A 27,280-nucleotide genomic window follows, 5' to 3' on the forward strand; every position below is an offset into this window, starting at 1 on the left:
TTCATAATATAGAAAACAGTAAATTCTGAATGCATGTACTATGGCTGAACAATTAATAGCATTAATAAATCAGGATTATTGATCATGTTGATACATGTTTTGAATTTTCTGGATGGATCTATGGCAGAAGTGCCAGGATGGACACAGTATTTGTGATCTGATTTAGAGCACTCTATTAACAGAAATACTATCAGCTGTGGGAATCAGGCATACTAAACAGGAGAGAGGCAAGTCTTGCTTTACCTCCCCCTCAAGCAGATTCAGGACAACCAACCTCTTTTGTAAGCCGGTATTTCTGTCACAGCTGCAGCAAGAATGGCCAGAATCCATGTAAACAACATGTTCATTATTCAATTTAGAAGAGCTTTGGACATTGAAAAAGTATACTTTTTGAAATATGAGGGATCTGCTTGCAATTTGTGATCAAATTGCAGTTAGACTAGAGGAATGTTTTCTTCATTACTAGAAATGATGCCTTTTATAAATAAAAATTGTTATTACTTCTCTGACCAGGACTGAACTGAAGATAATGTTTTCCCTGTGAATGTAATTGTTAGGTGCAATTATGGTATTTGTTTCCTTGCTGAAAATATTCTTGCGTCTTAGATGGCATGCCATCAAGAGGTAGATATTTTGCTGTGACTGGCAGTGCCTCTAATTCAGCTTTATGAGTGCAGCCTTTAACAGATTGTAGCAAAGGCTTTTTTTGTGTGTGTCCTAACTCTGGTCTGAATAGTTTCCATCTCAAAGAAACAAGTGATCCTCTTTGGGGGAACCTGATGTAGAAGAGAGCAACTGTATCAATCTGCTTCCTAGCTTATTGAGAAAGAGGCTCCTGAAGAAGAAAGAAAACTGTTTCAGTTCTCTGGTATTCCCAGTCTACTGGTCCAGACGACACACATTATTTTAATATATGGAAAGGATGAATAGATGAAAATATTTCCTTTCAAAGCTTTTTTTAAAAAAAATCCCTGTTGTCAAGCTCCTTCAAGGATTTCCCTTGACAAATATTTTCACTCCTGATGCCACCCACACACACACCTAAAGAGTCAGTTTCTTTAATCTCTTTTTATTTGAAGTGGGATTAGAGAGCCACATTTGAAAGTAATCCATTATAAGAGTAGTAGCCCCAGACATTCTTGATGCTGGTATGTTGTGCAGATCGCAATCATCCTGTGCCCAAGCTGGGATCAGAAGGACTTGATGAGACTTCATTTGTGATTTTGAGTCGGGAGGTAGAATTTCCCTGGGGCAGAAAGTATGTAAGTTATGATTTTTGATCCTTTTCTCACCACAGCAGCATGCTGAATCAGATGAGTGTTGAACAAATCAGGGAAGAAGCAAAAGAGGTTGCAGAAGATGAGAGCTCTTTATTTGCCACATATAAAATAAACCCTTTGGTTTGATCAATGTGATGAATTTCTGGTTTTGCCTCAGCCCAAGACAATAGAAATGCTAATTGAAACAAAACAAAAAATAAAATATTTTGGATGAGTTCATGGGAGAATAAAGCATTATATCAGTAGCAATCCAATAATATCTGTGGTTTTAGAAAAGAGAAACCCATAGTAGGAGGTTTTAAAAATATCGTTCACAATCAAGCTTTGATGTGCTTTCTGGCCACAATCCACAGAACTGCATAGTGCCCAGGTATATTTTGCCCACTATGAAATATTTATTTTATTTTTGGAGATGGACTGTTGTTTTCAATTTCTTAGGTTTAAAAAAGTGGTCTCCAGCATACATGAGGGACTGTTGTCCAGGAAACATAGGTACACTCAGAACCAGCGCTTCCCAGTAGGCTAGGTAGGTGGCCACCTAGGGCACCATCTGGCCACAGGACAGGCAGTGGGCACACCCTCCCCGCACATGGCTTGCCACCCTTGGTGCCCCTTCCCCCCACCACTACACTGGCCCTTGCCACCGCCTACCTCTTTGCTGCCCTACTCTGCCTCATCACCTACCAAGAGTGCTGTGGATGGGTGGGTGGTGGCAGTAGGGAAGGGGCTGAGCAGGGGTGGCATGAAGGCTTCCATGGAAAGGGTGGACAGGCTCCAAGCACCTCTGAGCACATGCGCCACCCTGCCACCCCTGCTCAGCCATCCTAGGTCTGTGCTTCAGCCTAAAGCACAGACCCAGAAAGGCTGAATGGGGGTGGCAGCGCACCATGTGTGCTTGAAGGCACTTGGAGCCTACCCTCCCTTGCCACACAGCCCTCGGCACTGCTGCTCTCACCCTCACTACCGCCCACCTCTCTGTTGCCCAGCCTGGCCAGGAGTGCTGCAGGTGGGCTGTGGCGGGGAAGAGACTGAGCAGGGGTGGTGGGGTAGGGATGGGGGCAGGGGGGAGCCTAGAGCACTAAAAACCCTGGCACCAGCCCTAAATACATTGATTCTATTGCATGGTTTCTTAGGTTTTGGCATCTAGGTCTACCAAATATATGAGCTATTAATGCTGACTATAAAAGTTTGGCTATAAAGTCACAATAGAGTAAAAACTTTATTGAGTCAACAGAAAGATTCCCAGAAGTGACCAGGTTTTCTACTTTGTCACCTCTTCATCAGGCTTATGTTAAGCAAAAAGGAAAGCAGAAGAAGAAAATCATGTTGCAGGACATGGTGAGGAAGCCTAAGTCTGCAAAAGTCTTAAGATGAAGGAGAGAGGTGCTATAGAATCTTAATGTAGTGAGGGTTTATGAAGGGTCAAAAAACCCTCCTAAGTTATAAGTCTAACTGCAAGGGGAAACACAGCTGCCATCAGGAACAGAGCTTTTACCACCTGCTGTAGCCCTTCCCTCCAGTCCCTCGAAGCTTCAAATGAAGTTGCCTTCTGAAAGGATGAAGAGCCTTAGGAGAGACTGTTGCCATCAGGGACACAGCTTTCACCACCTGTTCTTCTCCCCTTACCTCTGTAGATTAGATTTTTGCTGGCAGGTAGATTTGGTGTATTTGACAGTTTGATGTTTTCTCATATTATAAGCCACTTTGAGCCCAAACTCAGTGGAGAAAGTGGGGTGAAAGTATAAAATTATTAAATAAATAAAAGAACATGATCACTCTCCTTGGAAATATGAAATCCATCTGCCCTCATCATTAACACACAAGTCTCTTATGACAAAGAATCTAAGTAATTTTAGATTATGCATGAAGCAATAAGCCAATTTGCGTGAAGTTTCCTAGTGTTTGGAGGGCATGTAGCCTGGATATTATGTGATTTTGAACCAAACACAGCCTCATTTGTTATTATTATAATATTTATATCCATCCGTTCCTCAGGGCATAAAGCAGCTTACAAATAGCAATTTACAACATACAAAATAAAACCCCAAATTTAGTTTATGTAAAACTTTCTCTGTTCCATCTTACAATTTTTAGGGACAAGTACTTGGTCAGGAAGCCCCACCCATTGTTCTCTTCTTCACTCAACCTTTTGTTTGTTGTTTGTTTGCTTAACCTCCAGCATGATGAGGAGTTTTAATGAACTCAGAAGCTTCATTACTTCTTTGTAATCTTTTAATTTTATACAGTAAGATATTACCTTACTGTGATTTTCAGATATTTTTTCTAATAGACTGATGTGGCTACCTACAATTTTGGTTTATGAAGATGCAGTGTTCACAGTTGTTCCCAGAACCTCTCCAAATGAAGACACAAGACAATCATACTTAGCAGTCATTTTGTAGAAAAATAGGTGGTGGAGCTCATCCAAGGATTGTTATGCAGCTACACATTCTATTCAGTGGACAAGGAGGTGGATCTCTCAGAAGAAGGAGATGGAACTCTCAGAAAGGTTCAGGAGCTGTGCTCCTGTGAACTCCCACTGAATCTGAGGCCTGATCATACTTAAAATTAATTTATTTAAATGCTGATCTAAATAATGAAGGAGTGGGATGCACTAGTCAGTCCAGTAGCTACTGTCATTTGGGCAATTCTTCCCTGGCTCCAAACTCTGCCAGTGACTTTGCTTTCATTTATCCCTGCCTGGACAAAAAGTGTAGTGAAAGGTGCCAAGCTTCATCTCCTTCCCCTAGCATGCCACACAGACAAATAGCAGCTTAAGCTGCTGGGAACTTTCTATCCACCTCACTATAGAATGAGTGATGTGCTATCACACAAATGGCCCATCAAGGGATGCCTCATAGAATCATAGCGTTGGAAGGGACCTCTATGGTCATCTAGTCCAACCCCTTGCATAAGTGTGCAGACTCTTATCTGGGAGAACCGGGTTTGATTCCCCACTCCTCCACTTGCACCTGCTAGCATGGCCTTGGGTCAGCCATAGCCCTGGCAGAGGTTGTCCTTGAAAGGGCAGCTGCTGTGAGAGCCCTCTCCAGCCCCACCCACCTCACAGGGTGTCTGTTGTGGGGGAGGAAGGTAAAGGAGATTGTGAGCCGCTCTGAGACTCTTCGGAGTGGAGGGCGGGATATAAATCCAATATCTTCTTCATCTTCAATAATGCAGGAAACTCACAAACACCTCCCCCTAAATTCACAGGATCCAAGGAAGGAGAGCCCACCACCTCCCAAGAAAGCCTGTTCCACTGAGGAATCACTCTAACGGTCAGGAAGATCTTCATAATGTTGAGCCAGAAAAATTTTGATTTAATTTCAACCCATTGGTTCTAGTCCTACCTTCCGGGGCCACAGAAAACAATTTCACACCATCCTCTGCATGACAGCCCTTCAAGTACTTGAAGATGGTGATCATATCACCTCTCAGCCACCTCCTCTCCAGGCTAAATCCCCAGCTCCTTCAATCTTTCCTCATAGGATTTGGTCTCCAGACTGCTCACCATCTTCATCGCCCTCTTCTGGACCAGTTCCAGCTTGTCTATATCCTTCTTAAATTGTGGTGCCCAAACCTGAACACAATATTCCAGGTGAGGTCTTACCAAGACATTTGGCTCAGGGAGCTTGACCATTAGGCTTGTCAACCTCCTGGTGGGGCCCAGCAATCTTCCACGATTATAACTGATCTCCAGAAGACACAGATCACTTTCCCTGGAGAACATAGCTGCTTTTGATGGTGGACTCAATGGCTTTATACCCTGCTGAGATTCGCACTATCTGCCAACTTGACCTTACACAGGTTCCACTCCCAGATCTCCAGGAATTTCCCAACATGGAGTTGGCAACTCGCAGCCCTAACAGGCAAAGTAGGTAGGAATGGAATACTAGAAAGATAAGCCGGACAACTACTTCTTCCACTTCTTCTTCAACTACTTCTTCCACTTCAAGCAGGATCAAGTAGGTGGAAAGCACCTGTGCTTTTTAGAAACTCCAATGAAATAATGGCCCATTCAATTAAGGTACACAGCTGAAACATATCAAAACAGTGGAGGGGGAAACTCCTAGCCCTGCTCCTTTGCCTCCTAACTAACTTCAAAGCAACAAACTTCACCAATTCATTTTTCTCCTGACCATATTTGGCAGAAGGAAGTGCTCACCTGATTCTGCTGTTAGAGTGCAGCAAAGCATGTACCTCAACTTCAGGGCCCAAATCTTATTTCTCTAGGACTGATTGTTGGCAGTGCCAGACAAGGGTATGGTGAAATTCCCCTCCCCAGCAACCCTTGTGGGGAAGAGATTTTGGATCCAGACTTATAAACTGCAAAGTCACTCAGGACTAGAATTTTAGCAAGTTATGGCTGACATAAAGATTTCACCAGGGGGAAAAATCATCAGACTGCCAAACAAAGGAAACTGAACTTTATCCCAAAGCTAAGTCATTGAACCAAAACAACTAGATCAGGGGTGTCGAACTCATTTGTCCTGAGGGCCATATCTGACAGAAATGAGACCTTGTTGGGCCGGACCATGTATGTCATAAAATGTAATTGCCAAGTAGCAGAGATATAAACTTTATAAAGGACACAGGCACACACAATTAAAGATTTTTTTTAAACTCAAAATATGTTTAAAAGATTAGCGCTCTTGCAACATTTTGTTTAACAGTCTCTGATAACTGACACTTCTTGCTCTGAATTATTGCATCAAAATTTTGAGACAATGTATGTGCTGTAGCAATCTTGAGTATGCTGTTCAGGTGTTGTTCAGGTGAGTGTGTGTAAGTTACAAACCTACTTTTGATTTACTGATATTCATGACAGAAACTTCATGGTCAATGCTTTGAGCCTAAGACCCAGAGGAAAACAGTAAATGGCCAGGCATTGTGAGCTTTTGTTCACAAGTTGCTTTATATGTTGGTCAGCCAATGGAGAAAATAGAGGCTTTGCTCTGTAGCTCCTGAGTGATTGAGCAAGCCTGGCAAAGCAAGCTGTGATGCAGAAGGAAGCATGAGAGAGAGAAGGGAAGCAGATGACAGTGAGCTGCTCATGGGCATGATAGGAGCCCTCCAGGGGCCTGATCTGGCCCTTGGGCCACATGTTTGACACCCCTGAACTAGATGATATATGTATTAAAAAAACTTGCCATTGATGTGATAGTTTTCTACATATATAGATTTATTTTAAATATGGGTCTCCATTAAGTCCTGAAATTAGAAGTGCCACAATCCTCACAGGTTTATTAACTAACTGAGATGGGTTTTTATATTGAAACAATGTAACATAAGGTTACATAACTGCAAAACAAGATAGCAGAGTCCACAAGTAGTTTTATCACCTTCTAAGTGGTTTGCCATGAAATCCAAAGAACATTTTCCTGGCAGGAAGCCCCAATGCATAGGCTTGAGTAAGATTCTGAGACCTGCTTGGGATGGCAGTGTTGGATATTCATTCGTTGCTCTAAAAACATACACCAATCAGTGTAGAGAGCACATTTTCAACACATTTTCACCACATTTTCACTTATGGGTGTGTCACTGCCAGTACCCTCATCTGTGTCAATCTTTGCATTATAGCTGGCAACAGAGACTCCTATGCTGCTTGCCTAACCACCAGTGAAGCATCTCAAGATGCCTTGTTTTTTAATAGGAAAATTAACCAGCTGAATTCCTGGCAAATTAATTTCATTTCCAAATGCTCCACTTTCATAAAATTGACATCTCTGCCTCACATCAAAGATGTCCTTAAAACCTCACAAACATTTTGGTCATCCAAAGACAATCCACTATCTTGCAGAAAGACCTGTGGCCTCTCTGTAAAAGTATCACTCATCTTTTCATAGAGAGCTTGACATCCTTCTTCCCAGGAGCTTTGTTTTCAAGTATCAGGGGCTGCGTCCCTTGTTTCAAAGACCAGGGGTTGAAAGGCATGACTGGAAGGGTTTGAAGGTACTTTCCACAGTCCTTATGTATACTCTGAGGTCAAGTATTTCTTACATTCCAAGTCACCCCCTCCCCCCACCCCCCAACAAAGTTGCACTTGGATAAAGCAGCTGGGAACACAACTCCTCACTAGTACTGAGAGGATGACTCTTTCCTTTGATCCAAGGAATTGACCTTGGTTGCAATAATAGGAGAAATTTCCCCAAGACTGGACAAGATGCAAATAGATCTCTCCAAGTTTCCTGTTTTCATTCAGATGTGTACAAATTACCTCAACATGCCCTCCCCCCTCCCCAAAACACTAAGGTCTGAAAGAAACTCTTGTTATATTGTTGCCACTTAGGTTTCACTGAGCCTGCATTATCTACTCACAGCTTTAATGACTTCCTGCTGAGAGAGGCTCTGTAGAAGTCTTGGCAGCAGGGCTAAGAATAGCATTAAATGCAAGGTTATCTAGGCATTACACTCACTGTAACATGCAATTAACTCTCCTCTTCCATTTTCATTACACAATTATTCATTAATGTCAATTTAATTTTATGCATTGTTCTACATGACCGAAGGCTGATTACGGGCCTTTTCACTCCAATATCCCAAGTTAACTGGTGCCAGCCTCACTCAGGGCTGCCTAATTGCAATTTAGCCCAGACAATTCCTCCCATTTTTGCCCTCCAGTAATGGAACAACAGATCACGGGCAGGTAAAGATTTTAAGGTGGAAAGAAAGAGCAAGGCTGAGATGCACTAAAAACAATCAGACCCTGAACCACCACCATCACACGTGCGCAAGCACACACACACACACACACACACACACAGGTCTAATTCAAAAACTATCATTTCTCTTAGCTGTGGTTTTTAGATTGCTGGTACTAAAAACAAAAACCTCTTAATTTAAATTGGCCAGTGCTACCCATAGGGATCTCTTTAGTTATGCAGTCTGAAAATAATACCCTGTAAAGGGTCAGAAAACGTTTTTATAATATTTGATGGATCAATCCGATAATAAGTTGCACATGCCACTTACTGTACTGTTGCCATTTTTTTTGCTTGACTAATTAACTCTTAATTAATTTTTAAAGATAAATGGTTTTCCAGCCCAAGCACATGGCTGTGCATATGTCTATACTTAAATACATACAGGCACACTCCAGGCAATCTTGTGTAGTTTTAAAGCAACAGTGTTATAAAGTTTCTCTATGAAAAGGAATCAGTTCTTAAAATGTCGATTTGCAAGATTCTGTAAGAAGAGTGAACCTACAATCCCGTACATTAAGTCACAAACTTTCTTAAAATGCAAGGTAAGGTAGACAGTCTGCAGACAATATGAATTCCTGTAAATTATTTCATTCCAGTGGAATCATCCAAGTTCGATCTACATAAATGGCACATCTGGAGGTTCATCCAATCACACAGAAAGACAGTAGTTTAAGATGAAGGCAATCCCCCCCTTTAAAGGCAGGCCTTAAAGTTCCTAAAGATACTTAAAATAGTAAAATGATATTAAAACTAAGTTTTAAAACACTTAAGTCTGAAACATCAATAATTTAAAGTTACATTTTTAAAAACATCAGTATCAACTGTAGTTCTACATCACTGGAGGGCTGCTGTATAAAATCAGATGCAATCTTTAATCCAGAGAATCCCTTTCTAGCACACACTGCTTTGCTCAAGGATCTCTCTCTCCACTAAACAGATAGTACTACCTACCAGCCCATCCAGCAACCCATACAAAAATTTTGTTTTCACATAAGCTGTTTATTGCATCCAATTGCATTTTCTAATAGTTTGCTTTATGACATCTTTATAGCAGCTCCTTTCATATCAGATTGCCAGCATTTAGGACTTGGAGATTTTCTGGAATTACCACTGATCTCCAGACAACAAAGATCAGTTGCCTTGGAGAAAATAGCTGCTTTGGAAGGCGGAGTCAATGGCATTATACACTTTCCAAACCCCACCCATCCCAGGCTTCACCCCAAAATCTCCAGGAATTGTAACCTGGCAACTTGACTTTCAGCCAGGAGACAGTTGCTGTTTCATCTAAAAGAAGACAGGAAGATTAGGACCAAAAAGGATAAACTGGAAATATATAGCTATTCTGCAATTTGTCAGCAAATTTAAGCTGCCCACTGATCTTCCAGATAATGCTTGTAAGTAAACATGTTCTAGTTGAATGCAGAATGTTTTAAAAGTGTATGTTGGATCTGAGTAGGGAATGAGCAATTTACTTTCAAGCTATGATAAAGTAAATGAGTTGTGTACATATAACATATTTCCTTTGCTTGTGCCAGCATTTTTATTTTTGTTCCAGGTCCCTGTTAAAACAGGATTATAAACATTAATTTCAAGCTGCAATTTACTAGGCATCCCCTAGTTTTTTCTGCTTTTTGTTATTTATTTATTTTGCCTTATTACAAACACTGTTCTAAACAATTCCTTCATCTAATTCAGAAACATATTAGTTCTATAATTTTTATTTTGTTTTCAGTTTAAGAACATGTGTATAACCACAGTGTTATTATGTAAGTGTTTTGGGGCCCTTTTCTTTTTAAATATAGATGTGCAATGGCATTTATATATAATTGGTAGGAGTCTAATTTATTTGTTTTAAATCTGCATTAAATGAAAATCTAGGCAGCTATTATATGACAAAGCAAAAAAGAAAGTCTGATGTTAATACATAATTCTATAAGCTCAAACTGTACCTACTTTAACATACCTAAATAATTATGTAAACTAATAGGTCATCATTGCCAATGATGATTTTCTTACAGTGTACAAGACTATAAAATATATTTTAAAATTCCCTCAATAGGTTTTAACATAATTGGGTCAATATGTGCACTTAAAATTCCCCTTGCTATAACAAGGCTCATAACTGCTATTTGGGGGACTTTAAAACTATGGATTTTTAAAAGCACACTTAATTACAAAAAACTGTCCTGGAGTAGTATATGGACCGAGATGAAAAAGTGGCAAAGATTAGGGAAATACAAGTAACATCAGGCTTCATTGTTATCTGCCAGAACTCTGCACATTCCCATTCTGCAGGTGATATTTCAGCTCCCACAGACGTATGCAGAATTACTAAAGGTGCAGGACACCTAGAAATGTCTTAAAGGCACAACCCATTGTAGATTTTCTTTTAATATATGGCAGTATTACAAGAGCCCAACATTTATATATAAAACCCTTCACGCTCCATTTGCATTTTTTCTTTGTGTTTTATGAATATAGGACCACATTTGTTGGATTCATTATCTGTATTAGACAAAAAAATCTGCTAAGGGGTCTGAAAGTCTTAAAATCAAAATTTCCTCAAGTTGTTACTGCAAAAATCACACAAAATTATCTTTGACGCATTCACTTAATTTCTTGAAGTGGACAACTGACAAGGTCTTATGATAACCCTATAGGGTTTTTATGCTCAGAGATGGTTTGCCATTGCCTGCCACTGCATAGCAACCCTGAATTTCTTTGGTGGTCCCCCATCCAGGCTGACCCTGCTTAGCTTCTGAGATCTTACAAGATCAGGCTAGCCTGGGCTATCTAGGTCAGGGTACAATCGTTGAAGATTATCAGGGCTTTTTTTGTAGAAAAAGCCCAGCAGGAACTCATTAGCATTTTAGGCGACACCTCTGACATCACCATCATTTACATACTAGGCCACACCTTTGATGGCAGGAACTGATTAGCATTTTAGGCTACACCTCCTGACATCACCATAAGTGCAGTCATCCAGCTACATCCACCTCATAATGTTTCTGGTGACTGAGGCTGGAAGTTCTAGAGAGAGAAAAGACACAAGAGTCACTCCAGCAGACAAACACCACATGTACCTTAGCTTAAAGCAATTTCTAACACAGTCACCAGAGATTGCCATGCTGCTAATTTTTTAAAACAGAGGAAACAGAACACTGAGAAACTCAAGACTGTGTGTGTTTAAATTTCTGAACATGCTCTAAGGCAGGGGTATCGAACTCATTTATTATGAGGGTCAGATCTGACATAAATGAGACCTTGTCGGGTCTCACCATGTTGAACTAGGCCATATGTGTACCTATTTAAGATTAGGTAGCAGAGATATAAACTTTATAAAGGACACAGACAAACACAATTAAAGATTTTTTTTAAAAAAAACACCTTAAAATAAAACATGCTTAAAACATTGGCACTCACTGGTTTTAGAGGTGTTTTCTTTGTATTTCTCCCATAGGATCCAGGGAACTGGGCAAAGAAAGCTCTGGCTCTCTCTCTCCCTCCCCAGGGGACCAGAAGGGAGAAGACTTCAGCCAATAGAAGGAAGAGAGGCTTGGCTTAGTAGCTCTGCTGTGCAATTGAGAGAACCTAGCAAAGCAAGCTCTGCCTCTCCCTCTTCCTTCCCAAAGAAAGAGCCTCAGCTAATGGGAAAAAAAATAAATAGAGGTTTTGCTCTGTAAGTCCTGTGCAACTGAGCAAGCCTAGCAAAGCAAGCTGTTACTCAGAAGAAAGCAAAAGAGAGGGAGAAGGAAACAGATTACAGCCAGCTGCTGCTCAGGGGCCTAATAGGAGCCCTCTGGGGGTCTGATTCAGCCCCCAGACCACATGTTTGACACCCTTGCTATAAGGAATAAAGGAAGCTGACAGATACAAAAAAGCATAGAAGGGTTTTTCATATACCTTTTTGAAAAGGTGGGGAAATTAACTATAAAGCAAAAGTGTAAAAAGGGAAATCATGTTTCATATAAAATCATAACCCCCCCTCCCAAATACTCCAGAAAACTTGGCTCTTTGACTCAGTGATAAGGATCCTAAGAACACTCTAGCAATTGTGGAATTTGCCTCAGTCCTTTTAGGTGTGAGCTTTTTTTGTCTTAGGTCTGTGGAAAGAACTCTGAAGAGGGAAGACAATAATACTACTATTAATATAAAAAAGAAATAATAGAGAATAAACTTCTGAGGATAGCTCAAGGAATTAAGACACACACAAACAGCAGCCAAAATAAACTCAGCACACAAACACATCTGTGATCTCACTGGAGCAATTTGCTTAGGAGAGTTGTTGAATCTAACCAAGATTAACACAGGCTAAACCAAAAGTCTCTTTATTATCTATTTTACTGTGTAATGCAAACAGAGACTTATTTCCTCATCACTATTTTACTATACAAGGGACTTTCAAAAATGAATACAAAACAGACTTACTTTCTCACCACTATCTATTTTACTATGCAAAGGACTTCTAATAGTGCAGAGGACTTCTAACAGGAATGCAAAACAATGGAGGCTGGCTGGGGGAGGGGGAAGCCTGCAAAACTAGGACCTGGCAAGCCTAGGAAGCAAGCAATTAGCCATCTTTGAAAGTGCCTGCTTTCTTCAAGCCACTGAATTGGAGAAGCAGGCTTGGAGATGGCAGGCACTTTAATGGATAGTCTCCTAAGTGCTTGCCTGCTCTCCAAATCAGCCGGAAGGCTCTGCAAACCAGCAGGAACGCTCTCCAAGCCAGCAGGAACTGTGTTCCTGTGCATTCCTGCTCAAAAAAGCCCCAAATATTATAACTTTTTCTAAATTAGTTATTAATATTATTTTAGTTAATATTTATTTATTTATTTATTTATATTTCATTTAATTATTTATATTTTATTTATTAATCATTTTTATTTCTTTCAAAGGAAAATATATTTTCCCATTCTAGCTGGGACAATATTTACACAGTTGTATCTCTGATCCACATGATTCTCCAAAATTCCAAACAGAAAAGTGAATGCAAAATAATTTTATCAATAAAATTGTAGAGTAGATTCAGGGAAGAGTTTGGCAACCTAAGGAACCAAGTTATGGACAGAAACAATGCTGAATGAATGAATGAATGAATGAATGGTTATGGTCAACAACCAGGACAGAAGAAGAAGAAGAGGAGGAGGAAGATATTGCATTTATACCCCCCTTTCATTACCTGAAAGAGTTTCAGAGAGGCTTACAAATTCCTCTCCCTCCCCCGTCCCACAAAAAACACCCTGTGAGGTAGGTGGGTCTGAGAGAGCTCTCCCAGAACTGCTGTTGAGCTGAACAGCTCTGACCCAAGGTCATTCCAGCAGTTGCATGTGAAGGGGTGGGGAAAACCCTGCATCCCTCCACTTCTCTAAGTGTCTGCACACTTAACCACTACACCAAACTGGCTACGATACCAATAATGATAAATGTGGATTTTCATGGCTATGCAGTCATATACACAGAAACCAGGGCAGATGATAGGAAGTGTCTATTAAGTAAGGACACAACAAGCAGGTAAGGGAAATTAAACACGTCTGTTCTAGATCTTACCTTGCTGCTTTCCAGAACTTGAAGTGTTTTTTCTCTCTCTCTCTGCATGGCCTTAGCACTGGAAGTAAGTGTAGAATTGTAAGTGTGCCTGTCGGCAGTACAACCAGCCGTGTATGCCAGCATGTACAAGCAAAATGTTTGTCCCTGTGCTTAGCTGGTGCAGCAACAGAGAAAACAGAAGAGCAAGTACACTGCTAATGCAGAATCCAGTCAGTGAGTGAACAAAGTGACTGTCAACTATGTTGAAGAAAGACTGATTTATCTGTATAAGCCTCTTCAGTGGCAGAATTTGCCCAAACACCAGAACACCTCTAGTCCAGGGGTAGGGAACGTTGGCTCTCCAGATGTTTTTTGCCTACAACTCCCATCAGCCCCAGCCACTGGCCATACTGGCTGGGGCTGATGGGAGTTGTATGCAAAAAACATCTGGAGAGCCAACGTTCCCTACCCCTGCTCTAGTCAATCTCTGCTGACTGGAAAACATCATTTAAACATCCTTCATTTACATATTTGCTGAATCACTCTCTACCACCTCTCATGGATGTCAATGACATCTAAGCCAGATAGCCATATGTCAGAATAATGGCCAAGTGTGACAATTTCTATATATTACCCCAATATATTACTTAATAGGCTATTATTAACATCTAAAAACACATTCCTATCTGTAAAATCTAAGATACACTGTTGTGTACATTAAATACTTCTGACTTATGGTTACCAAAACATCCTATTATTAACAGTTTTGTTCAGGTCTTGCAAACTCAGGTTCATAGCTTCTTTGACTGAGTCAATCCATTTCATGTTGGGTTTTCCTTTTCTCTTACTGCTTTCAACTTTTCCTAGCATTAATGTATTTTCCAGAGAGTCTTGTCTTCTCATAATGTGATCAAAGTATGATAGCCTCAGTTTGATCATTTTATCTTGTAGGGAGAGTTCAATCATGATTTCATCTACAACCCACTTAGCTGTCTTTTTGAAGGCCCATGTTATCAAGGGTTGCCATCCACACTTGGTGGAGCTGGGGGCCCCTCACCACCCACCCCCCCGCCACTGCTGATCAGAGGCTAATGGGAGAACTTACCAGGTAAAACAGGAAGGCCCAGGCCACCTTGCATGCATTGCACAGGAAGTGACATCATCCTACCAGTAATATATGGGTGATATTCTAGTATTTGGGCAAAAAATCTACAGTAAAAACCATTTTTACCATAGAGGTTTTGCCCAAACACCAGAACATCACAGCAATGTCACCACATGATGATGTCACTTCCTGCATGACACTGGTGACATAGCCTGGGCCTTCCTCTTTCTTCTGGTAAATCCATCCCATCCCCTGCTGTTTGCCAGGTAGGGACTTGGCAACTCTAATGGTATCTGTAATACACTCCGTAAACATCACCATTCAGATGAATCAACTTTCTGTTATCCCAGTATTAAACTTGCTATATGCAATGTATACAAGGCTGGCTTTGAAACAGTATCACTGGTAAACAAATTCAGTACCACTGGTAAACAAACTTTTTCACACTAAGATATTTTAGATAGCCACCAGCTACTGCCTGGGATCCTCAATATGGATTCCTATTGCTGCGATCAGCATTTGTGGCTGAGATGGTAAAGGGATCATTTTCACAGTGAAAGCCATTTTTGGCAGCACTAATAGCTAGCATAACATCTGGACTAAACTCTTCCAGTCAAGAGCCTTTGGCCTTGCCAGGATTCTTTTCTTCTTCAACCTTTGAACATGTAAACAAAGAACAACCTGAATTAACATAAGGGTCTGTTATCCCAGTGTGAAGAGTGACTGGTTGTCAGACATAGGCCAGAGCATTCTTGGTTCACACTATAACACTTAATAGGTGAGACAATATATATATATATATATCCAAGTCTAATCAGTTGCACAAAACTGTTGTGCTGATGAAGAGGGAAGCACCATGTGCACTGTCCTGAGCTCTTTGTGGGGAAGGAAGGGATAAAAATAAAGAGGACTTTTTTCTTGGGAAACATGGTAGAACTGAGTTCCAGAATCTCTTCATGGAAACAGAATTCTAAAGAAATGTTTAAAAGTTCTTGAGGGCTGGCTGTGTGTTTCTCCTTCATTTCCCTCTTGAGAGCTCCAGCACCTTTTTTTCCTGAAAAAAAAGCCCTGAAAATAAATAACTGAAGAGGGTCCCAGTTACTGCATTACAGACCCAGAGGTTCTGTAGTGTATTTAGTTTAATGATTAATCCAGTGCTAGTGAAAGTATTCATAACTCCTGACAGGAAAGTAATAGCAAAAAACAAAACAAAGCCTAAAACACAGTGCCACAGTATCAGAGTCAGCTGAGAGAAAGACGACAAATACTAATTGTTAGAAGTAGATCCTCAAAGTATGCCTTATGTTTTTTAACTATAATAACACACTCTGTAATCCATATTTTATTCTGGGACATGGAATTTGGACAAGAGCAATATTCTGGCTGCCAAGCACTGACTAGACTTTGCAGTAGACTTCCTCTATTTAGTGTTCTCTGTCATCTGGCAAGTGGTCTTTTTGACCAGACATGTACCTTATGTACTGCTATGGCCAAGATGCAAAATGGGATTATAATGATGTTCTACAGGCAGTGGCTCTTGACTGGGTGGCTTGACCAAGATACATGAAGCTTGCCTGAGACTGGAGTAGGAATGGAACACTTGTTTAGCTCAGCTCTTAGACTCTCTTTGTTACAGGCAGCAAACTACTTTTTTTTTTTTAATTGACAGAGACGATGTCAAGAGTCTGCCTTCTGTTTATTCATACAATCCTTTCAGCATGCATGGGAACTACACTCAGGTATTAAGGCCTGCTGTTTAAAAAAGACTATTACTGAGTGGGTTGGCTACTCTATCAAGCATATTAATTTGTTTTCCTCCCCAAATGAAATAACTATTCTACATTCCTCACCAAAAGAGCATTTTTCCTGCAGCACAAATTAGTCAAACCAATTGTTTTTCTTTATAGTTTACTTGGCTGCCAAAATGTAATCTAAGGAAAAACAAGCTATTTGACATATAGTAATCTGAAAGTAAAAGCAATTGAGTTAGGCAGGTTCTTCAACTAACAATAAAAGTACACTACAATTTTCAGTTCAGTACCTACCATTATAATGGACTGAAGCTTATTTAGAAACTTCTTTATATCCTATATCTTGTGTCTACTGATTATTTATATTTTTTAAAACACTTCTGTCCTAGCCATCTATTCCCTTGCTCCCGCAAAAGAATCCATAGGGTGACTTACAATAAAATTCAATATCTACCAATATAAAAAGCTGAACAAAATACAAGCCTGCAGACCCCAATTCACAATTTTTGTCAATTAAGCTAGAAACTGACAAACTGTAACAAAGAAATGTCAGCCAAAACATTTTATATTAGTGTTTCTCCAATATATGTCAAGAAATACACCTCTAGTCAATCTCATACATCAACACAACAAATTGGATCCTGCACAAGGCTTGCCTGTCTCCAAATCCCAGTGGGGGATCCCCTGATTTTGCAGGCTCCTCTCCACCACCAGCCAGCTGGCCAGTGGGTGGAAGTCCTGCCCCAACAGCCTTTCCACCTCTGTAGGCTTAGAAGAAGCTTAGAAGCTTAAAAGAAGCTTGAAAACTTGGAAGGTGTGTGTGCCTTTAAATCTCAGTAGGACCAAGGCTGAATGGGGGTGGGGCAAGCTGGCAGAGCCACATGGCTATTCCCAGTGAGTCTGTGAAGCTTATTTATTTATTTACTTACTTTGGACTCAGGGCGGCAAAAAATCAGTCAAAAGTTACAATATTAATCAAAGAAACTAGACAGGCAGAATCACAACCTTCTTTAGCAGGCAATTTAGTTCATGTTAATTTTATAATTACTGTTATCTGACAGTGGTTCTTGTGATGGTCTCCAATTCCTTATAGATGGTATTTATTTATTTTATTTATTTTTTACTTTAGTTTTCTATCCCGCCCTTTCTGCAAGTGGACTCAGGGCGGCTAACAGTCATTAAAACACACTTTAAAGTTACAATTTAAAAACAATAAAATGTAACAATTAAATACAATTAAAATGCAATACATTCCTGGTGCTACTCAGAGATTTTTGGTTTAGACAGGATCACAACTGGCTTCAATCAGCACTTAGCTCTTGTTCTGACAGTGATCCTATAGTAGTCACAATTGCTTAGCAGTATAAAGTGGCAGTCCTCTTCCATTGCAGGCCTGTCAAATTACTTCAGTTTTACAGGCCCTGCAGAACTGGGAGAAATCTTATGGCCTCTGGGAGGGCGTTCCATATCATTGGTGCTGCCACTGAGAAGGCCCTAGCCCGTGTAGTGCACAATCTGTTCTCCCTTGGCCCGGGGATTGATAACAGATTTTGTCCTCCTGAACACAGTGCTCTCTGGGGAACAAAAGAGAAATGGCTCAGCCTACATTAAAGTGGTAGCCCTCTCCCATTCAGATATTATAGGCCAGTCAAAATAGTTCTTGTTTTGCAGGCCCTGTGGAATTGGGAATGATTCGCAGGGCCCTTATAACCTCTGGGAGGGTGTTCCACATCACCAGCACTGCAAATTTGGTGCCTCTATCGAAAAAAAACAGCCCCCCCCAAGCCCCAGATACTTGCTGATCAATTCTCCATTATACTGTATGGGAATCGGTCTCCATAGGAAATAGTGGAGTGTCCAGCAGACATTTGCCTCCCCCCCCCACTGCTTTCTGATGACCCTGAAGGGGGGGAGGGCCTTCAAACCAAGAAGGCCCTAGCCTTTGTAGAACTCAATCTGGCCTCCTTTGGTCCAGGGATGGAGAGAAGATTTTGAGCTCCTGAACTCAGTGCTTTCTGGGGAATATATGGAGAAAGGTGGTCCCATAGATAGACAGGCCCCAGACCATATAGGACTTTAACGGTCAATACCAGCACCTTGAAACAGACTCAGAATGTGATAGGCAGCCAGTACAGCTCTTTTAGGAAAAAGGAAAAGGAAAGGAAAGGTCCCCTGTGCAATCACCAGTCGTTTCCGACTTTGGGATGATGTTGTTTTCACAACGTTTTCACGGCAGACTTTTTACGGGGTGGTTTGCCATTGCCTTCCCCAGTTTTTTACACTTTCCCCCCAGCAAGCTGGGTACTCATTTTACTGACCTTGGAAGGATGGAAGGCTGAGTCAACCTTGGGCCGGCTACCTGAATCCAGCTTCTGCCGGAATCGAACTCAGGTCATGAGCAGAGAGTTCAGACCCACAGTACTGCAGTACCGCAGTACCACTCTGCACCACGGGGCTCTTTTAGCACTGGTAAAATGTGCTCCCATTGAGGGAGCCCCACTAGCAATCGTACTGCAGTGTTCTGTACTAGCTGTAGTTTCCAGATCATAGTCAAAGGCAGCCTCATGTAGAGGACATTGCAGACATTCTTGAGGTGACTGTGGCATGGATCACCATTGCTATGTCGCTACACTCCAGAAAAGGGGCCAACTGATGTACCTGCCACAGGTGGAAGAAGGTGGATTTGGCAGCAGCTGCTACCTAGGCCTCCGTGGTCAGTGAGGACTCCAGGAGCACTCCCAGGCTCTTGACCTTCAGGGCCAGTATTAATGGCACCCTGTTAAAAGCTGGCAAAGGGATCTCCCTTTCCAGGCCACTGCAAATTAGATAGAAAACCTTTGTCTTCATCAAATTCAGCTGTGAGAAGGGAAGAGAACCCAGTCCCTCTGTTTGTTTTACATTCCTTTCAGAAGTCATTTGCATAGTAAAGAGTAAACTAGAACCTTTCGTTTCTTGTGTTAGTCTGAAGAAGTTGGTGGAAATATAGTAGATGGTTACATTCAGTGAGCATGTGTGGGTGTGTATACTTTCATCTAGTGCAGGGGTGTCAAACTAATTTGTTAGGAGGGCTGGATTTGACACACATGAGACTGTGGAGCCAAGCTGTAAATGCCATAAAATGTAATGTGAGGAGTGGAGATATAAACTTTATAAAGGGCACAGACAAACACAATTAAAGATATTCTAACTTAAAATACAAACATGCTTAAAACTCTTGCAATATTTTGCTTAAAATGGAAAGGTGGGGGAATAGTGGGATTTGACATAACATAAGAGAAGCCATGTTGGATCAGGCCAATGGCCCATCCAGTCCAAAATATGGAGCAGAGGTCACACAGTGGCCAATACACACACACACAGTGGCTAATAGCCACTGATGGACCTCTGCTCCATATTTTTATCTAACTCCCTCTTGAAGCTGGCTATGCTTGTAGCTGCCACCACCTCCTGTGGCAGTGAATTCCACATGTTAATCACCCTTTGGGTGAAGTAGTACTTTCTTTTATCTGTTCTAACCTGACTGCTCAGCAATTTCATTGAATGCCCAGGAGTTCTTGTATTGTGAGAAAGGGAGAAAAGGACTTCTTTCTCTACTTTCTCCATCCAATGCATAATCTTGTAAACCTCTATCATGTCACGCTGCAGTCGACATTTCTCCAGGCTAAAGAGCCCCAAGTGTTTTAACCTTTCCTCATAGGAAAGTGTTCCAAACCTTTAATCATTCTAGTTGCCCTTTTCTGCACTTTTTCCAATGCTATAATATCCTTTTTGATGTGCGGTGACCAGAATTGCACACAGTACTCCAAATGAGACCGCACCATTGATTTATACAGGGGCATTATGATACTGGCTGATTTGTTTTCAGTTCTTTTCCTAATAATTCCCAGCATGGCTTTGGTCTTTTTTATTGCAATCACACACTGTCTTGACATTTTCAGTGCGCTATCTACCACGACCCCAAGATCTCTCTCTTGGTCAGTCTCTGCCAGTTCACAACCCATCAACTTGTATTTGTAGATGGGATTCTTGGCCCCAATGTGCATTACTTTGCACTTGGCGACATTGAACCTCATCTGCCACGCTTACGCCCACTCACCCAGCCTCAACATGTCCCTTTGGAGTGCCTCACAATCCTCTCTGGTTCTCACCACCCTGAACAATTTAGTGTCATCTGCAAACTTGGCCACTTCACTGCTTACTCCCAACTCCAAATCATTAATGAACAAGTTCAAGAGCATGGGACCCAGTACCGAGCCCTGCGGCACCCCACTGCTTACTGTCTTCCACTGCGAAGACTGCCCATTTATACTCACTCTCTGCTTCCTATTAATTAGCCGGTTTTTGATCCACAAGAGGACCTGTCCTTTTACTCCATGACTCTCGCGCTTACTAAGGAGCCTTTGATGAGGAACTTTATCAAAAGCTTTCTGGAAGTCAAGGTAATGGAAAATCCATTCCACCTTTTATTTGCAGCTTTGCTTCCTGCTGCAGTCAGCAAAGACAAGGCAGGAAGAGCAGGGAATTTCGACAGCCTTGGAGCTTCAAAGGATAAGGACGGGTTGTGGGGGGGGGGAGAAGAGTCCCATGGGCCTGATTAAAGCTCTGGGCAGGCTGGTTCTGACGTCCTTGATCAGTCACTAGGGGACGAGGAAATGAAAACTGTATTCAAGGGAACTGCATTGCTGTATTTTTATTTATTTTAGGGAATTGAAAACTCTCTTAAAGTCTCCACCCTTAAAGTCTCCTGGCTCCACCCCCAAAATCCCCAGGTATTTTTGAAGTTGGACCTGGCAACCCTAAGCAAAGGTTTGCACAATGACCAGGAATTTTTGTCACCCATCCCCAGTCAGGCATTTCTGAATTTAATAAATATAGAACCATGGTTGCTCAAGACTGAGAGTCACTTTGGCTTTTCAGTAAAGAAAAGTTGGATACAAATATATTTTAAATAAATACATAAAAACTACAAATGTTGATAGGCTCCAGTCAGGAGGGAGGAGGAGTAAAATTGTTCCCTTCTGCTTCAGTCCACAGGGTCAGAAATGACTGCCGGAGAGAGAGGAACACAGAGAGATCCATGTTCGCCAACACCTTCCGCTGACAGATCTCTGATCCAGTCCAATAACTACCATAAGATCTATAGTGCTATTTTATCCTAGACAACATATGTCAGTATAGGCAACAATTGAAGCTAGTGTGTGAGCAAAAACTGGCAGCCATCATTTTGGCTCATGATTTAAAAGAACCTTACAAAGTTTCCATGTTCAAGATGAATCAGCGAGCTCCTAATATTTGTCTGCATTTCTAGTCTTTGAAATTCGTTGATGGGATTCACACGTTATGTGGATTTAACTATAGCATATGACTTATTAAGTCAAAAGGAGGGCATAATACAACTGTACAGACTCCGAGTGACTGGTTTTTGGAGATCTGGAAGCTGCAAGGGAAATGGGAGGGAGCCATGAGTCAAAATGAAGCCACACAGCGACTAGTGGGGAATCAGTCGCTCGCTCCAAGGAAAGTAGAATCCCAGGGACAGAGTGACTGCTAGTGAGGAATTGGTATTGGTAATTGCTGCCTTGGAAAAACTCTAAAGAGTGCTCGCTTCGGCAGCACATATACTAAAATTGGAACGATACAGAGAAGATTAGCTTGGAAAAACTCTAAAGAGAAACCATAATGCTGAAATTAATTAGTACCTCTTTAGTCACTCCCAAACAAGTTTTCCTTCCTTCTTGTGTCCCCTCAAAAAACAGTAGTTGAATTATGTATTATTTTTCAGTCAATGTACTCTTCACTACCCAGCATTTTTTCTCCAGGAAATTTCAGAAAATCTTTCAAACTGACAGGAATTCTAAACTACCAAACAATGGATTGGTTCATCTTCCAAGAACCCACAACAACCTGTAAACAGCTCCAATAGTCCTGACAAGTCCAATTTTGTTAGAGTTTAGAAGCTTGGTAGCCTACTAAGGAAGACTGAGATTGCTATTTGGAGAAAATTAATGGCAAACCGCCTCTGCTAATCTCTGGCCTTGAAAAGCCCCCTGCCATCACCATGAGCTGGCTGTGACTTGACAGCACACTACTACCACTACCACCACCACCACCACCACTACTACTACTTGTTAGAAACATCCAGTTCCCTCAAGGATTACTGCCCATTCACCACTATCTTAACACATTGCTTAAGGTTCTAGTGGGTATGATGTATATGATTCCTTTGCAATAGCCCATCCTGCAATGCTTTAAAGGTAAAAAGAGTGTTTGGGTAAAGCTACATTAGAAATGTAAGCTAGCAGCATGAGTTCAAAATATATCCTAGCATCTGCAATGGGAACTTGAAGGGCAGGCACTACATGGCACCTTATTATTTATATGCATGTATTTACATTATTATGTTCAAGACAGAAGATGCATCTTCTCCAACTCAGAGATTTAACTTCTGGAGACAGGAGTGTAAATATGTTGTTTTAATTATTTTTATATCTTTACATATGTTTTTAATTTTGTTAAATGTTATTATTGTTTGTCACCTTGGGAACCCTAATAAAATAAATTTAAATAAGATTCAACAAGTGAATCATTTCCCACATCTGTCTCTCTGTGCTGAAAAAATGACACTTATTGAATTTTTGACTGCCCCAGCAAAAGCTTAAAATACCATTTTGGGGTCAGGAAATTCAGTGATAGTCTAGTGGTCCGGTTCCACTTTTTCTGAAAATAGATTAGTTTGTTCATGCCCATTTTGAACTTCTGTGCTGCCTGAAAAAAAAAGCAAATATGCTAATAGTGAGACTAGTCTGCTTTTGATGCATGGGCAGAACTTTCATTAACGCTAATGGGAATTATGCACACACATGGAGAAAAATATACCACATGGTGATAATGGCTTGCATTTATATAATGTCATCTCTCTCAAATCACTTTCTAACTGTTTGTCTGCTAATCTGATCAGAAGGTCTGTTTGTTAGCTCTAATATTGCACCCCAAGAGGGATATCGTTTTAACACTTGATTGAGAGCCTGCATTTTGTTCATCTATCAACTTCTGTCTTTTACTAGTGGACAACAAGCATTCCATAAATATGATGTGGCAGTACCATCTACAATCCTCAAAACAAGCAAAGATCATACCAACTATGTTTTGAAATTGCAGAATAGCGTATTTTACAGCTAGGTAGGCTGTATTCATATTTGCTTCTCCACTTGTTACATCTGATTTGCTTAGTGGTTATGGCTTGGAGCCGCCAGGACTTTTCTGTGGATGGAACAGTTTCCACCCAACTAGCCCAACTTTCTCACATCCCCTGTACTACTGCAGCCCTAAATCCTCTCCCCACCCCTGGAAGCATTTTGGAAGGTGTTTTGAGTAGTAGCAGGAGGAAGGAGGCAAGAAAGTTGCACTCTGTGGCAGAAATCATTCCATGTGTGCAAATGCTCTGGTGGATCAAAATCAATGTCTTTGCTGATATAATTTCTTTCAGGATGCAATCATACCCAAATATCTTGGGAGCTATCCACCTGGTACATATCTTCTATGTACCTTAGAGGCAGAAGTGTTAGATCACTTTTCAAGAACAAACATGCTTCAAAATACCATGGGCCATTTTGGAATCTTCCATATTTAATATTTCAGCAAAACTATCCTCAAAACAATCAAATCTTACTTATGTAGCAGTAAGAATTCTTCTGCTGTGTTGAGCTGATTCTGGCAAACTTACATGTATGCTATGGGTTAATGACTTAACAAGAAATGACTTCCATGGGGTATGAGGCATAACTTGCAATTAAAAAGCTTCCTATGCAAATTAAATTTGCAACACAGAACTTCAGATTCATTTGCGATTATGCCTCTTTTTCCATGAAAAAGAAAAACCACAACTTCAGATTCTTCATTTCACAAAAGAGATGCAGATCCCACAAATTCCACACACAAGGTGAGCATCCACTGGAACAGGAATGTTGTCAGAACTGAAACTTCAATTCTATGCAGAGTTACTCCAGTCAAAGACCACAAAGTCAGGGCACTTATGTTGGAGTATATAGGACTGCACTGTAGTTGAAATTATTGGACTGGATTCAGAGCAGTGTCTCTTCAGGTGCAAGAATTTCCATTCCCTCCTGTGAGAGCCTGAAATGCCTGCAAAATCAATTTTGGTGGAATTTTGGACTACTGCAGGAGGGGTGATAGTGAGAAAGTTGCACACCACAGGCATAGAAATCTTTGCACCCACAGAAACGCTGCTTCGGATCCAAGCTATTGTATTTATGTTACCTGATATAAAAAGTTTGGTCTGATAGTGTTTTCGTCTGCAGTGACAGTTCACACATGCAGTGCTTGATGTTGTGCTTATGCATGCATACATGTGTATGAACTGACCCCAGAATTTCCCTTGACTTCCTATTTCTTCATACATTTGCAACAGTATTAGAGTCATCATAGTGACAGTAGTGTCAGGTTTTTTTGCTTGGGACAAGTCCATTGTGTCACACTGCTTAACCTTGCCATAACAAGTTGTTAGAATGTAGGACATCAGCATAATTTCTCTAAATGAAATTGTGTGTATGTGCATGTGTGTGTGTTAAATGCCATCAGGTCACTATCAATATGTCAGGTAGGCATGTGACTCATATCCAGCTCTGCAACTGTATTGGTCTTAGGGTTGCCAAGTCAGACTCAAGAAATATCTGGGAACTTTAGGGGTGAAGCCAGAAGCAAGGTTGTGACAAGCACAATTGAACTGCAAAGGGAGTTCTGGCAATCACATTTAAAGGGACTGCATGCCTTTTAAATGCCTTTTCTCCATTTGGAATAATTAAAGATAGGGGCGCTTTCTTTTGGGGCTCATAGAATTGGACCCCCTCATCCAAACTTTTTGAAACTTGAGAGGTGTTTTGAGGAGAGGCACCACATGTTATGCTGAATATTTGGTGCCTCTACCTCAAAAAATAGCCCCCCAAACCCCACATACCCACAGAGCAATTCTCCATTATACTCTATGGGAATCAGTCTCCATAGAGTATAATGGAGTGCCCAGCCCCCACTTCCTGATGACCCAGATGAGGGGGAGGGCCTCCAAACCACGGGATCACCTGTGACCCTATTTAGTCTTTCCATATCCTGTCTTCTATCAATTTTGTCCTGTGAACCCATATTTCACCAGGCTGCTGTGCTAATTCATGTGACTGGAATTGTCATGGGTATAGTAATTTGGATAGAGACAGCTGTTGTGCTTATCTTTTGTTGGTTTGATCGTAACACAGGCTGAAGTTGGACAACAATATTTTAATCGTTGTTTATTTCAGCCTATAGTTTGGGAGACATTCCTTAGGAAACTTCTCTAGTTGTTTATTATGGGATACGTTTTAAAGGCACTTTCTTTAAAAAGGTAGATATAATGCTGTTTTTAATTCTTGTCAGTCATCCTCAACCTATCAGAAGGGTGAAATATAAATGTTTTAAATATGTTATGCAATGAAAATTCTAAGTTTCCCACTAAGTAAACATTCAATAGGAAGCTGTAATTAGTTATGGCTTCTCTGATGAGTGTACCTATACGATTTGTTGCTTTTGTGCTTCAGATTCTTAGATTCAGATTCTTACTTAACACCTATTAGGTGTGGTTTTTCAAAAGAATGTGTTGAAATGGCTATTGCTTCAGTAACTGTTATTCCCCACCTTAAATACAACAGCTCTTATGAATGTGTTGGTAATTTGATAGTGATAAGATAGCTGCCAATGAAGTTTTAACGTCCACAGAGAATAAATCTTCTTTTAAAAAATAGGAATGAATTGTTTTAGTCTGCCTTATCCAACATCCTTTTTATACCCATCTCATTCCCAGTTGCCTGGCACATTTATATTTCATAAAACAAGATGTCTCTAATAACCTGATACAGAATCCAATGATTTGCCCTGATGTTCAGAAAGGCGCCAACACATTTCACAAGATATTTTACTCCATTCTTTCCAGTCGTTTCTTTCCTTAAGGGGGTGTCATTATTATGTTCTCTCTCTGCCTGTTAGTATAATTTTAATTTATCATTAAGCAACACTTTGCTTTTTAACATAAAGAATTCAGTGTGCTTGATGGAGCAATACTTCATGGAAAGTTAGTTCCTCCACAGCAACAACTGTTTGGAAAAAGACAAGTTTATTAATTTATCAGAGCCTTATGTTCAATTTCAGATTTTTTTAGTTTAGGAACTAACAATCATCTGCACCTGTTACCAATTAAAGTATTAATGGCACATCAATCAAAGAAAAATCACTGCAAAAGGAGATTACACAAGCTCTATACTCATGTCAGGTTTTGGGGGGAAGTTGTCCTTTATTTCCCAAAAGAAATTAAATCCATAAACTATCCAGCACCAATTCCAGACATGGTTTTTTTTGTGGGTTTTTTTTTTTTGCTGGGTTGTCTGCAATGGTTTAACACCTGAGCCTTGGGGGGGGGGGGGCAAGTCTTTTGCATCAAGGAAAGAATTAGGTGTCCTGTATTTAAAAGGTAATAACATTGTTTTAAACAGAAATGCCAGCAGGACACTCTAAATGCTTTTACAAAGCTTGACAAAAGTTAATTACTAGGTTTACAAAAGCCTATAAAGTGCTAGTAAAGCTCATGATTGATGGGATCTTATTGTTACTCACACTTTAAAAAATGTTTACCTGCAACAGGCAAGACAACTGTGGCATACAGAGAAACACTGCATGAGAAATTTGTAAGTTCATCACCTTTTTATATTTAATAAAAACTACAGAGTTTAGACACCTGTTATGGGGTAGACATAGAATGATGGGGTGGGATATTGCAGAGTGTAGAAAAGCTGTGATAAATGCTACCATGTTCACTAAAAAGCATGGCTGAGACTTAGAATACATTATTTATTTTTTCTGTTTTGGCAAGTCATT

At 40.6% G+C, this 27,280-nt stretch overlaps 2 protein-coding genes and 1 pseudogene across 2 annotated transcripts in view; 2 read left to right on the forward strand and 1 right to left on the reverse strand.

The window, feature by feature from the left end:
* The window catches only part of LOC132566777 (uncharacterized), a 434,283-nt gene that overhangs the window by 205,437 nt on the left and 201,566 nt on the right, over positions 1–27,280 (reverse strand). The window lies entirely within an intron of this gene.
* LOC132567802 (TANK-binding kinase 1-binding protein 1-like) overlaps positions 1–27,280 on the forward strand; it is a 63,961-nt gene that overhangs the window by 30,667 nt on the left and 6,014 nt on the right. Inside the window, exons 2-3 of the mRNA XM_060233484.1 lie at positions 25,951–26,078; positions 27,047–27,090. Of these exons, the coding sequence (XP_060089467.1) occupies positions 25,951–26,078; positions 27,047–27,090 (172 nt within the window). The remainder of the gene's footprint in view (positions 1–25,950; positions 26,079–27,046; positions 27,091–27,280) is intronic.
* On the forward strand, positions 21,964–22,022 carry LOC132567870 (U6 spliceosomal RNA; annotated as a pseudogene).

This window comes from Heteronotia binoei, chromosome 2 (assembly GCF_032191835.1).
Source record: "Heteronotia binoei isolate CCM8104 ecotype False Entrance Well chromosome 2, APGP_CSIRO_Hbin_v1, whole genome shotgun sequence".
In the NCBI taxonomy this organism is placed as follows: Eukaryota; Metazoa; Chordata; class Lepidosauria; order Squamata; family Gekkonidae; genus Heteronotia; species Heteronotia binoei.